Consider the following 14,226-nt stretch of genomic DNA (forward strand, 5'->3'; position numbering starts at 1 on the left):
AGTCTTTATAACTTGTTTCTCAAGATAAACGAATATTTCTCATCTTTTTTAGTGAAACTTACTTCACGTACAGAGTAGGTATAAATGAGATTTTGCAAAAATCATGTTTAATATCCACAGGAAAACTTATGACTAGATAGCATGAGAAATATTTAATGAATAGTTTATGCACCTACGTTCACGTGTATTGTAATTTTCAATTGTCCTCATTACAACAAAATTGACATCGCTTGTGGTTTGCAACTTTTTTGTGCTCACCCTGTATATCACCTTTGTAGCAAACCAAAAATCGAACAATCTACGACATTGAACAACAGAAATTGACAGTGCTGATTCCCCTGGCCTCCGCTTGTTCCTCATGTCTGTTTTATTTTTCTTTAACCCCTATTTGGTTTCACTATCGGCTGCGCGTTGTTTTTTTCTGCCCGTATGGCCTAGTCCACGATTGATATTTTGCAACTTTCTAGTTCTTCTTTACAGGAAGTTATGATTGGGTAACACTCAATTCTTGTTCCGCGAATGGAATTCATTTAAAAAAAAGGTGGTTTGTTTTTGCGAAAGCCTCTAAAACTAATATTTCAGGTGGAAGATAAATAACTCTCGGAAAAGTTACTGAAAAAAGATGTACTTTAGTTTTGGCTCATACAAAAATACGTTGTTGATGTTTCTTTCTAAAAGACGAAACGTCGCAGAAAGAAATTCTGCGCCATTTGTTTTACATTTCCTTCAAAAATAAAGCTTTGAAAAATGGAAACCACAGGCGTCACTGCAGGAATCTTCACACAAAATTTCCTGCATATACAATTGGCGATACAACTGAAAGAGTCGACCTTCAATTTTGCAGACCGGTTTCGGGCTCCTTAGCCACTCGTCAGTGCAAGATAGTGGCCATCATCTACCTAACGTCAATGATATTCCATTCGTTGGATATAATCCAACGCCTTTCGTGGCATTAGCCAGTGGAGTAGTTGTTTTCTGATAGGCGTCAGTCCATTCAACCTACTGTGTAGGTATACCCGAGACGGGCTTGAACATTTTAAGTTAATTTCTTTAGATTTGTTCATTGCCTGTCTTCAAGCATATCCCACTGACTAATAAGAAAGTTTTTCTTACTTATTCAGAGGAATCGGGCAAATGTCGGATATGCAGTTGGTTAGCACCTAGTCCACTAGATGAAGTGACATTTTTGTTGTTCGCTCCAACTTAAGACGAGGAATGAAATACTCTGAAAGAATTTAGATTTTCAATAATGGAATATCTTTGACTTTGATGATGGCCACTATCTTGCACTAACGAGTGGTTAAGGAGCCCGAAACCAGCCTGCAAGTGTGCCCGTTCCAAAATTGAAGGTCGTCTCTTTCAGTTGTATTGTCAATTGCATATGCAAGAAATTTAATGTGATGATTCCTGTACTGACGCCTAGCGGATATAATCCAACGCCGTTCGTGGTATTAACCAGTGGAGTAGTTGTTTTCTAATAGGCGTCAGTCCATTCAACCTACTGTATAGGTATATCCGAGACGGGTTTGAACATTTGAAGTTCATTTCTTTAGATTCATCAGATTCATATTCGATAAGTTACAAGCTTTGTTGTTGAAGCACCTGGATATAACGACCCATCAATGAGCCAAACCATCCGGACTTCAGAATTTTTTTTCTAATAGATTTTCTACTCTTCCAGATCTATATAGCTTTGGAGGTTGTCGCAAAACCCAAATAACTCTTTTTATTCGATTCGATAAAAACAAAACGTGAAACAGGAACCTCTGGTATAAAACAAGTACTTTTCCTAATCACCAGAACTAAAATTGGGGAGTACTTTTTTCGGATTTGACTTAATTGTTCAAAACTCCGAAACTCCGGGTGAAATCACGATTCAAATAACACCCCAACCATAATTTTTTTGACTACGAACTCATAAGTTGCGAAATGACATTCGTGAACTGGACTACCATCCGCACCTGGTACACTGGCTTGTGATTGCAGTCGGTTACACCATGCGTGATATCCGGTATAAGTGGAACGAGGGCCCCAATTCGGTGGGGGTGTCAAACGAGGTGTCGCTGCCCCAGTTTAAGGTGCTTGGACACAGGCAGAGAGCCATGGAGATCAGTCTCACCACAGGTACCTCATCTGGGACATGGTAACCTTTATTGTAGCTGATAGGATATTTTATCACCTTTTGTTTTTGATTGCTTGTGACGATTAGTGGAAAATCAGAGAACAACCTTGAGATTGAGAAGTTGAATTGTTTGTTGCGAAAAAACTAGTAGATTTTTTTGTTGAGAAAGTGTTTTTAGTAAACATTCACGACTTTTTTTCCATTTGATACATTGCATTATATGAATCAGTGTTATTTTTTCAGAATTGAAAGCCAATTCCATTGTGTAACATTGATAGTGCAGCAAATGCTTCAAACTGAGATTCTAAGACATTTTCTTGCTTCAGTCATCTCCGATTACTAGATATTACGGCTGCGTAAAGCGTATTCATGTTAAATCTTAGATGTACCCGTCGAAAGATGTGATGCTAGACTAACTCACAAAGTTTACCGAAAATGCACGCACACGGATAGATGCCTGCAGGCACTGACAAACCACCATCTTGGTCAATAGAGAGAAGTTATCTCTACTCTAATTGAACAGGCTCGAAGGATATGTGAATCAGAGCATCCAGAGGAAGAACTGTAACGTCTTCAAGTGGCCTTGAGATCGAATAGATAGAGTGAATCCGAAAACAACAAGGCCATGAAACCGAAGAGTACCACGGTTCAAAACGGGAAGAAGGCTCAGATGGTTGCACGTGTGTATCTACCATATATTCCTAGGGTCACAGACAACATTGGAAAGCTCTTGGGGAAATACAACATTAAAATGATTTTCAAACCCACCAAGAAGATACAACAAGTATCAGGTCGGCTTAAAGCAAGGGAGACACACTATCAGCGGAGAGGTTATATCGCATACCTTGCACTTGTCACAAGATCTTTGTTTGGAACTTCTGTCCAAGGGCACCAAATATTATGATCCATGACTCATTCGATTCGTTCGTTCAGATCAATACTGAACTCATAGAAGCAGCGGTGAAAGTTTAAAAAATTATTCAAATTACTGGATATAATGAACCAGAATTCATTTATAGTATATACGAAGTCAATTCAAACAGACAAATTTACTCATTAGTTCCACTAACCTAACCTCCCACATAAAAATATTGCTTAGAGTTCGTATTATACCACGCCACCCATTCCATACAAAGAAACCGCCAATGTTCGGTAACTTTTTAGTTTGTATGCTAATCGAATTGACCTCGTATATACTATACATGATACTCAACTAGCGCAACAAACAAATTCCACTTCAAAAAATCCTGGTTTCACCAAAGTTCACGTTTTCATAATAGAAATATTTTCACAGTATTGTCAGTCTTGATGATTGCGTTTTTTCCTTTCAGTTTGTGATGAATTCTTACCAATAATTAATGACTTGATTCAAAAGATGTAGAGGTTCTTCGTGACAAGATTGGCAATGATATCAAAATGTTTATTCATCAAAGATAGATATACTTCAACTGAGAGTAGAAGTAAAAAAACTCTTATGGAAGTGTCAACTCGATTTCAAAAAAGACAAATTTGTTGATGATTCAATCACAATTTTTTTGCATGCATTATCAATAAACTTCACAACTGTTAACTGTCATTTTTTGATCAGCTCGTATTAACACTTGGAATTAATTTGTTTTCAGTCATTTGACATACAAGTGAAGCCCAGAAAGTTTATTGCTACAATCAATAAAACATTCGTGATGATTTATTTTGTCCTTCACGTCTCATATTTTTTTTCCACTATAACGATTTGGATATATCATGACTGTTACAAAGAACCAATTTTCTATGAGCTGATAGAATTTGCCTGACTTTGATCGCACCTGGTATGATATACTTGTCTTTTCTGGGTATAAACAATGCTATAGGCCACCAATTCTCAAGAAGGATGATCTAACACTCTATAATGATAGCTATGATACTTACACGTTTATACATCAAATGGAAAATACTAACATACCAGCCGAATGAAGGCTCGTATACAGAAATAAAAATTCAAAAATACCAACGGAGATTCAGATTCAGATTCAGATGTGAAACCTACGAAATCACGAGCAAACCTAATACAAAATAGGAATCCATTGAGAACTCATAGAACTAACAAACAATAACAAGAAAAACAATCGAAACTTTCAACATCACTTTTCAATATCTCAAAAAAAAGAAGTGGACGAATTCAGAAAGACCATCACCAATCCTCTTCTGAAAGTAGTCAGCGCCGATAAGTAGAGATATAACTGCTATGGTATTGATCAAATTTGATCTCTTGAAAAAAAAACTATCCAACCACCAAACGAGGACTGCGATTCCAAGAACTGCATTTACCGGATGTGAAAATCCTATATCTGTGAAACTAAGAGGCCACTGAATGTTCGCTTTGCCGAGCACAAGAAACATACACAACGTGGGGAAACCAGCAAATCAGAAAGAGCAGAGCATGTTTGAACCCATCAACATAACATCGAATGGTCCCAAGCTGGGATCATACACCGGGAAGAACATTGATTTTGTTCTCCAACAATGTATTCAGCCAAGCTAGCGTAGAGATACGAAACATGGAAACCCATAATCAAGTGAACAATGGCCAACTCCCGCCAAACGGAAGCGGAAAAAGGAAAGCGGAGACAAGTGGAAGTACTCAAATGGCCCATAAATAGTCATCTCTTGGAGGAATTAGTCCAGTCATCGCCCGAAGACGATTGTGGATACTAACAATCGAAACGTCGTGAAGTAATTTGTGAAGTAACTTTTTATTTTTTATTCTCATTTTTTGTTCAATTGTTCTATTTTTACTTGTATTGTATTCAACTATTATTTCATTTCAGGTTTTTTTGCTTAATATAATTGTTATTTTCAGCTACTCATTTTTAATTCTTCTTCTTTTATTATTTCTTTCAGGGATTTCAAATCATTTCATATAATATCACACAATGGAATTCCGAACTAATGAAATTCACCAAGTATTCGGTATAACGATAGATAGGAGAAAACATAGACGAACTGAAATGAGATGGTATTGTGTAGTGGAATACAGCTTATTGAAAATATCACAACCTTAAAAATAGATAAAATTGCAGGTTCGATAGAAATAGGAACTATAGAATTCAGAAAACTGATAAACTATGAAATGAGATAAATTCCGAAGTTGAAAGGCGAGAATAATAAAGCCCAGAGACATTCAGAGAAATCTAGATTCCTCGATGAAAATAAGCGAACAAAGAGAAAGCTTGAAATCCATACAACTCTGCTAATAGAGATGACATCAGCTGGAGTAACGTTATACAGGGTACAGCGCGATGAATGTCAGTCAGCTGTATTTTATCATATAATAAGATTCACATTCTGAAAATTGACAAGGGTTTTTCAATATTCTTCGTCGGATGAAAATATTAGTATTTTTCCAACACTTTCGGTCATACAAGAAGTTGGTACCAACTTGGTCAAACATAGAAACATAGAGTTGAAGAAGCTGATACCAACTTCTGGTATAACCGGAAGTGTTGGAAAAGGACCAAAATTTTCACTCCATGAAGCATATCAAAATGCCCATATTTGCCAGTTTTTAAGATATGAATTCGCATTGACAGTTATATTGGTTTTTTGTTTTTTTCTCAGTCATTTGGAATTTATATACAGAAGTACACAGAATAGTCACTTTTTCAGAATTCAAAATCATCTATCAATAAACTAGTTTGGAAAATTTTCTTTCATTTTTACTATATTCACCGCAGCGATGAATGTATTATTGAATGAAAATGATGAATATCTCTGAAATATTTGAACAATTTAAGGATGAGTCTTTGGATTTCACAAACTTGGGTTCAAGTATATATCTAAAACAAAAAAGCGTTGAACATTCAATTGAAATTTTGGACCTCAGAATTCCGAGTGTTACTTCCTGATGACATAATAGGTTTTCACGGTTTTCATTTTTCAACATTCCAAATGAGTCCAAGTAAATGAACGATCTTTCTCCTTAATATCTGTTTATTATTGTTGGATCTACCTTCAGGTTATTGCAATTGAAACAAGTCAGTGATGTTGGTCAAACTGATAGATATCTTGATTTCACTCATATATATTGTTCAATCACAAAGTTTCTGTTCAGTAGTGATCATCGTGTCTCAATTACTTGAAATACTCAAATATTTCAGATGCCAGTATTTTAAAAGAAATTGAGAAGTAGAGTGAAACATATCTTTCAATAATAAAATAGAAGTAACAGAACTAGTTTCGTAACTATCAGAATGTCAATATTCCAAAATGAACCTCTTGTAATGAGTATAATCTAGTGATACAAGTATCAAATGTTTTTTGTATCGTTAAATTTCCCCTTCGAATCCTGCATGATTGACTGACACTTATATTTATTTCCAATACAATTTTCAATAACATAAAAACTTTGGAAATAATATTCGTTATGATGTCACCGTTTCTATGCACGCAATATACGGAAATCGGTCGATATATTGACACTGCATGTTCACTGATATATTTTCGATTTTGTTAACCAGTGATTCATATCTGTCGTTTTAGGGAGCAATTAGATATCCAGATTTTTTCCAAGAAGCAATGAAAACCGGAATAGTTGTTCAATCATTTGCTTCACCTCCATGAATTCTCTCTCAAAACACCAAGAATCATTTATATGGCTTGAATAATATAACATTCTCTTGCGTGTATCTGAATATTGTGAAGAATCTTAATTGATTATATTTTGGATCGAAGTTCTTTCATCTGCACTGATTTTCACTATCATATACGAATTGACCATTGATTCAAATGAAGTTGAAGCAAAGCGAATCAAAACTGTTAATTTGCTAGATCTTCATGTTGTACCCATTCTATAATGAACTTATAAGAATATTTCTATAGGAAACTACTCCAGATTGGCCTGTGAGATACAATTTGTACGATCCATGGGTTACTATCTCATCCAAATCTACATCCCGTCCGGCCTTATTGTCATCATTTCCTGGGTAAGTTGATTTTGTTATTGACTTGATACTTTCCAAGGATTTTCGTAACAAACATATGAACTGACACAATAGTAAATCATGAAAAATTAATAGAAAATCCTTCTATAGTATAACAACAATTTTCAATTGAAGGTAACTCATATACAAATTTAACTGAGAGCTAACGGTAACAATGTTAAATGTTAGAACTAAATTCTTACCGGGGTCATTTTTATTGTCTATGCATCGCCATTGTAGATAATTGAAAAGAAAGATGATTCCATGAAATTCGCCCCTCGTAACAAGATAGCGTCTGCATATCGATATGATGTACGAGCGAATAGGTGAACCAGTTCTTTAAATATTTTGAAACATCGGTGCACAGATCAACACTTCACAGGTCTATTATATTTGCGTCCTCAAAATTCCATAACATTTGTGGACGGTTAATCAACAGGGTTACGCGGACCAACGGGTAAAGGGCAACGACTAATTGTCGCCCATATAGGTAGCAAGAGTGGCTTTTTAGACGATAGTGCACTTATTGTTTAATCCAAAAGAACGGGGGATTATCACGAAGTCATGGACGCCCAACGCTTTGAAAGATGTTTTGACAACGCTTCTTATTACAGCTGATTAGTAGAACAGCTGCCAACTATGACCACCAGAAAATCAGACATGCAGAGTTGGTTGGGACAAAAAGGAATTCCATTTTCTGAGGACATGGTTAAGGCCGAGCTCATGAGTGTCATTAAACAGCATCGTGACAGATATCACCAGCATGTGGTGGATACTATAGCTCGTGCTGAAGGCATCACCATTTTGAGACTTCCTCCTTACCATTGCGAGTAAAACTCGATAGAATTAATCTGGGCTCAAATTAAGGGTTACGTAGCTCGTGAAAATGTGTCATATAAAATTTCTGATGTCCAACGTTTATTAGAACTCGCAATGGAACGGATACGGAAAAAAGATTGGGCTAATGTTGTAGCCCATGTGATCAAGAAAGAAGAGAAAATGTAGAGATTTAAGTGTGACTGGGGATTCCTCTTCGGACGTGTCAATGGATTCTGAAACTTGATAAGCATAACATAGGTAATTATTTCTTTGCTTTGTAGTTCTCTTTCTATATGAAAGGAACATAATAATTATTTTGTAAATTTTTCTGTTTTTTTGAAGTACTGTATTAGGCCTAATAAGAAAATGTAATCAGTTTTACCACTGACACCAGGTAGCGCCACCTACTATAACAATTTTTATGTAATTACCTGTACGTTCAGATAAATAAAAATATTATGTTGGTACGCCTCTGCTGAGTTGGTAAAAGGATTATCCGTTGGTCACTTCAAGTGCGACGTTGCTAATGAATCACCTCCAATTGAAAATTGTTATAATATAGATACATATACTCATATATATTATCCCGATTTCAAAACAATTAAGGTCTTTAGGGGGAGCGCATCAGAAACGTTCAATTTTCTATCAATCAGGCTAAATTTGATCGAAGCCATGGGTTATGTTGGCTATGAGGACCGCTGTGGTTTGTGACTTATTTGCATACACCTGCGACTTAAGAGAACCCCACAAAAAAAGTCTAACGTGGTCAAATCGCTTGATCTCGGTGGCCAATTCACATCACCTCCACGTGAAATGACCAGCATGTCCTCAAATCGCTCGTGCAAAATATCCAATGCTGTGTAGTACGTGGTGCCGTACTGTTCAAACTATATGTTATTGGTATCTAGATCGTTCAATTCAGGCCAAAAGAAGTTGATAATCATTTTTCTGTAGTGCTCGTCGTTGACAGTTATGGCCTGGTTAACGTCGTTCTCAAGAAATGTGGACCGGTAACACCGCCAGCCCAAAATCCTCACCAAGCAGTGTTTTTTTCGAGATGCATTGGACGCTCTTGGATCTCATGTGGTGGGTATCGTCCCAAATTCGTCAATTTTGTCTGTTGACGTACACATTCATCCAGAAACGGGCCTCATCGCTGAAGATAATTTTAGATGAAAATCAGAGTTGCCAACTGCTCCCGAGCCCATTCAGCGAGCACACGTCGTTGTCTATGGTCGTTGACCTTCAGTTCCTGGGTCAGTGGAGTTTTGTACAGGTGCAGGCCCAATTCACGACGCAAAATTTGACAAGTTGTAGTCTGCGAAAGGACGTTGTTTTGTTAATAATAATACGGCACGAACTTCGAATGATTGTTGTTCTGGTAATAGCGTGATATGCTTGAGTAGTTAATTCCCGTAATTCCTCAAGCGATGCAGGTTGTATAAACAACTGATTTGATTAAATGGGTAGAATGAAAATAATAATTCACAACATACACAACACTTACATTCAATGCTACGTCAGCACGGAACCAATTTGAAAAATCTGGGTCTGCACGGTCAAGTGCGACGACTGCAATGCCTCATATATAGGACAGACGAGCCGCAGTTTTAAACAGAGATTCGAGGACCATTTGAGAAGTTACAAATTGAATAAACAAGATTCCAAATACGCCAATCATGTCAGAGAAAACATTCATAATCTTTACAACCTATAGAAATTAAAAAAAACATCTTACTATTGAAAACAACATTGTTCTGAATGATCAGATATATATTTATAATTTTCCAATCATCAAAAAGGTTATTAGTGATTTCCAAATGTGAATATTGTATTATGTATTATTTTCACCCCACACATTCAAATCAAATGAAAGTACACATATTAAAAGCCATAATTATAGAAGAATTGACTTGAGGTAACCCCATCGATAATAATCAGGTGGTGTCAAGTCTGGTGACCTCCATGACCAATTGAACTTCTTTCAATCCATTCATTGGGATACCCAGTATCCAACCAAAGTATTAATTTTGTCGCATAGTGGAGAGATGCCCCAATTGTTGAAAGGGCAGCAAATCTTCGTTTAGAGCTAGATTGCCTTGGTCGTCCATTTGGTTCTCTAATTCAAGCATAATCATCACCGCCTAAATATGAGACGTGCATTTTATACGGGTAAAATTTCAACATCTTCCTTGCCGACTCACGTGATAGTCCTGTACAAGAAGATTTAGTAGGATCTATCACAACTTGTCAATTCAATTCAAATAGGGGTTTGCTGTTTAATTTTTCAGTTGTAGTAGGTGAGGTTTCTCCCATGTCATTTAGATAACTTTTTGGTATAGTCTTTCATTTCTGATATATAGCAGATTGCAAGTTCCAAAATCACGTCACTGCATCTGTCTGTATCTGTAGAATAGGGAGAGTGAATGTAGATCCATGGCATTCAGGCCACATGTGGCCCATTGTCCATCCTCCCGAGGAGTTGTCCTCCTAGGTCATCGTCCATTCTGTCCTATCCAGGAAGGTGGACAGGTCACTAGAAGACATCTCCTTTATATTGGCAGATGTAGGCCAAGACTCGCCGAACTCACTTTGGCAACCTTGAGGTGTCTCACGGTGGTCTCCGCGAAGGGTTTGGAAGGTGCAGCGACATAACTGTCGTTGCGCGGCTTCTTCAACCTTCTTCAGGTTCCCTCCGTGGGGGTGCACAAGTGAGGAAGCTTTCCTGCAGGTGCAGTCGGTTCCTTGCCTTCATTCAAGGCGGAGCTCTTGGCGCCCACCACAGAAAGTGCCCTTGCTGTTGGAGGTGAAGTGTGGGAGGAGAAGGGTGCACTTATAGTTGCAGCCACTTCTGCCTCCTTGGCTCTCTTTCTCCTTTTGGTCTCGGTGCCGCAAATGCACTTACGCCTTGGCATTTGTATTATATCACGAGGTGAACTGCAATGTCCAGCCTCATTCCAAACGGTAGATTGGGGTGGACATTTCGGTTCATCCCCAACCACCGCCTCAGATAGAGGTGAGCACTTCTGTCCAGCCTCGGTATTAGTTTTTGTTTGATCCGTTTTGTTAACATTCATGTGTGTTTCCATGAGTAGCAAGGGAAGAGTTGGTCACCTCATATCACCCTGCGGCCATTCAGGTGTCGGCACGATTCCTTACACCTTAGCTTGGATAGGTTGGTCCACGACGGCATGTTTTGCAAAGGCTTTTGGGGAGTTTCAGTTCCCCTCGCCCTACTTATTTCTGCCACTGACCTGGAGTCCGACGACCCCGTCCGTGAGGCCACATTAGCTTCCCGAAGAGGGCCTCCAGTCCGCTGGCCGTTCCCCTATCCGCCACCTGGGGACGTGCCCGATAGGTAGCCCAATTCACGGAACAGCACACTGCATATGATCATTTCTTTTGAATATCAATTATTGTAACAACTATTTTCGATGATATTCAATTTGGAAAGTGTAAGATTACTATAATGAATCTCTAATATACTCCAGTCCAAAATAATCGTTATTACTATAACTTACTTTGTTAGTGAAACGCAGCGGCCACTCAAAAAAGTTCTAAATCGAATTTGTTTCACAATCGATATTTCAGATGACTCATGAGAAACTCCTGAAAAATCAAAATCTGAAGATCTTGACTACTTCGTAGTGCTTTCCTAGTACTATTTCAATGTTTACTGATCTCTATAAATTTTTTGTTAATGGATATAAAATTAAAAGTGAATCAAATGAGCGGCAGCGTCATGGTATTTTGCACCGCCAACAATCTTCCAAGTTGATTTGAATATCTGAAATATTTGAAACATACATTCGCAGAAACTTTGTTAGATAGAACTGTGTCGAAATTATGGTCCAGATGTGTTTACTATATTTATTCTGCAAGTTCATACGCCTGACGTTTTATCTGCAACTGCGTAGACCATATCACAATCGTCTTTGATAATGTACACTATAGTTTTAGACGAAATTTAAGTCATGAGATTCTGCATTCCACGACTCACAAATCCGTATTGAAGTGGTTTTTCGATAATCTTGAAATTTACAAACGTTTTCACGCTGCAGGTGAGCTTCTGGTTGAATCGAAACGCAACTCCCGCTCGAGTCGCACTAGGAGTGACCACCGTGTTGACCATGACCACCCTGATGTCGTCTACAAACGCGGCGCTACCAAAAATTTCCTACGTCAAGTCGATTGATGTTTACCTGGGGACCTGTTTCGTGATGGTCTTCGCTAGTTTATTAGGTGAGTACTTGTTGCATACCATTTATGAAACAATTACATTACAATTTTAGGTTGCATTTTTCATAATATCTTGTTTTTCACTATTCACTTTTTTAAAATTGTTTTTTTTAACACTTTGTGTATTGGTTTGACAATAATGGAATAGAAAATGAAAAAGCTTTCAATATAACGAGTAATATATGGAACATTAACAATGAACTGTACTGGAGAATAACTAAATGATAATGAACGTACTTAAAGAGAGCTATTTCAAAATGAACGACTTTGTGACCTCGCAGGGTGCTTTTATATGGTCGTTATGAAAACATTTGTAATGTGTCAGCATTTGCTTTGTCTGGAACGAACGTGTCCATCTTGCTGATACTATACAATAAGCACTTTTCATAGGAAGCTGTTGTCGCTCGTAATATAATATGTGTGAGACGTTAATCTGCATATAACATGTATGTTAAATTGCATTAGTTTGAACTTCCTTTGTCTGATTTTATGTAAAATGAGTTGAAATCCCTGAACGAACTATAAAGAATATTTAAAAAAGGATAGCTGAAAATTATAATTATATCAAGCAAAAAAATCTGAGATGAAATAACAGTGAAATAAATTACAAGTTGAAATAAAGCAATTGAACAAAAAATAAAAATGGAAAATTAAGAGATTCTAAGCCAAGTTCCTTCACGACGTTTCAATCGTTAGTATCTACAATCGTCTTCGGGTGATGACTGGACTAAGTCCTCCGAGAGATGACTATTTATGGGTCATTTGAGTACTTACACTTATCTCCGCTTTCCCTTTTCCGCTTTACCGGTTCAATGGGAGATGACCGTTTGACGGGGGTTGGCCATTTTTCACTTAATTATGGATTTCCTTATGCTGCATATCTTATGTTAGCTTGGCTGAATACATTGTTGGACAACATGTATGCGGCTTCTTTGAATTTCCTCCTAAACCAATGTTTCTCCCTGTGGATGACCTCAGCTTGGGACCACTCGATGTTATGTTGATAGGTCCAAACCTATCCTGATTTACTGGTTTTCCCTCGCTTCATGTGTTTCTTGTGCCCGGCAATGGCCTGTTAGTTTCACCGATATAGGATTTTCCGCACTCACATGGTATCCGATAAATACAAGTCTTGGAATCGCAGTCCGCGTTTGGTGTACTGGTTTTCGTGAGGCAGCTACGGATAGTGTTCCCAGATTTGAAGCAGGTTTTGATGTTGCACTTTGATCTAATTCTTCTTATCCTTTCCGATAATCCTCTGATGTAGGAAAGTGCAAGCACTGATTGTGACGGCTTTTGTTCCTTGCCAGGCTCCTGCTGTGTTTCAGCCAAAGTTTGTTTCACCATCGGTTTGGAGTAGCCATTCCATTGAAGATCATTTTTGATGATGTCTAGTTCCTTCTCGAGACCTTCCTTCGTATTACAGAGCCCTAAAGCACGGTCTTATATAGTATTTTTGATTCCTTTGACGAGAAATCTCACAATGACAATTTTTGGTCCAACGAAAATTCCCATTATTAGCAGCAATTTTGCTGAAAGTTTGGGTAGGAATGATTGGTGACTACTTTATTGCCCTATTTTTTCTACCAGCTAGGAAAACAAATGAATCCTACACGGACTTTTTGCGAGATCATTTACCCCTTTTGCTGGAAGAAATGCCGATACTTGTATAAAGCAACATCTGGTTCATGCAGTTCATTTCAGTGTTCTTGCTCCTCAGCATCTCAACATCACCCACCCTAATCGCTGGATTGGCCAGCTCGCAGCCCTGATATTAATTCTGTAGATTCATATTCATGGGGTCATCTGAAGACGCTTGTTTATAAAATTCTGTACTAGATGTAAATGACTCGAGGAATCGGATAATTGACAATTGCAATGTCATAAAGAATACTCCAGGTATTTGTGAACGTGTCAGACAATGAGCGACAAATCGATTGTGGTCGTGTATTTTATCAGAAGGAGGACGTTTTGCTCATTTATTTCAAAGTCGAAATTGTTTAGTATTTACTTTTGATTTTTTTTTAATGTTGTTCATGGATAGTTTGCAGGAATGTTTTTTCTTCGAAACTGATATGACAGAAATAC

At 37.6% G+C, this 14,226-nt stretch overlaps 1 protein-coding gene across 3 annotated transcripts in view; it reads left to right on the forward strand.

Moving 5' to 3' along the window:
• Positions 1-14,226, forward strand: part of Rdl (Resistant to dieldrin) — a 164,443-nt gene that overhangs the window by 122,267 nt on the left and 27,950 nt on the right. For all 3 annotated transcript variants that reach the window (XM_074176320.1, XM_074176322.1, XM_074176321.1), the window contains 3 exons: positions 1,987-2,124; positions 6,980-7,083; positions 11,961-12,141. In XM_074176320.1, the coding sequence (XP_074032421.1) occupies positions 1,987-2,124; positions 6,980-7,083; positions 11,961-12,141 (423 nt within the window). The remainder of the gene's footprint in view (positions 1-1,986; positions 2,125-6,979; positions 7,084-11,960; positions 12,142-14,226) is intronic.

This window comes from Leptinotarsa decemlineata, unplaced genomic scaffold (genome assembly GCF_025532065.1).
Source record: "Leptinotarsa decemlineata unplaced genomic scaffold, Ldec_3_MD MMD2_tig00001719_RagTag_RagTag, whole genome shotgun sequence".
NCBI classification, from domain to species: Eukaryota; Metazoa; Arthropoda; class Insecta; order Coleoptera; family Chrysomelidae; genus Leptinotarsa; species Leptinotarsa decemlineata.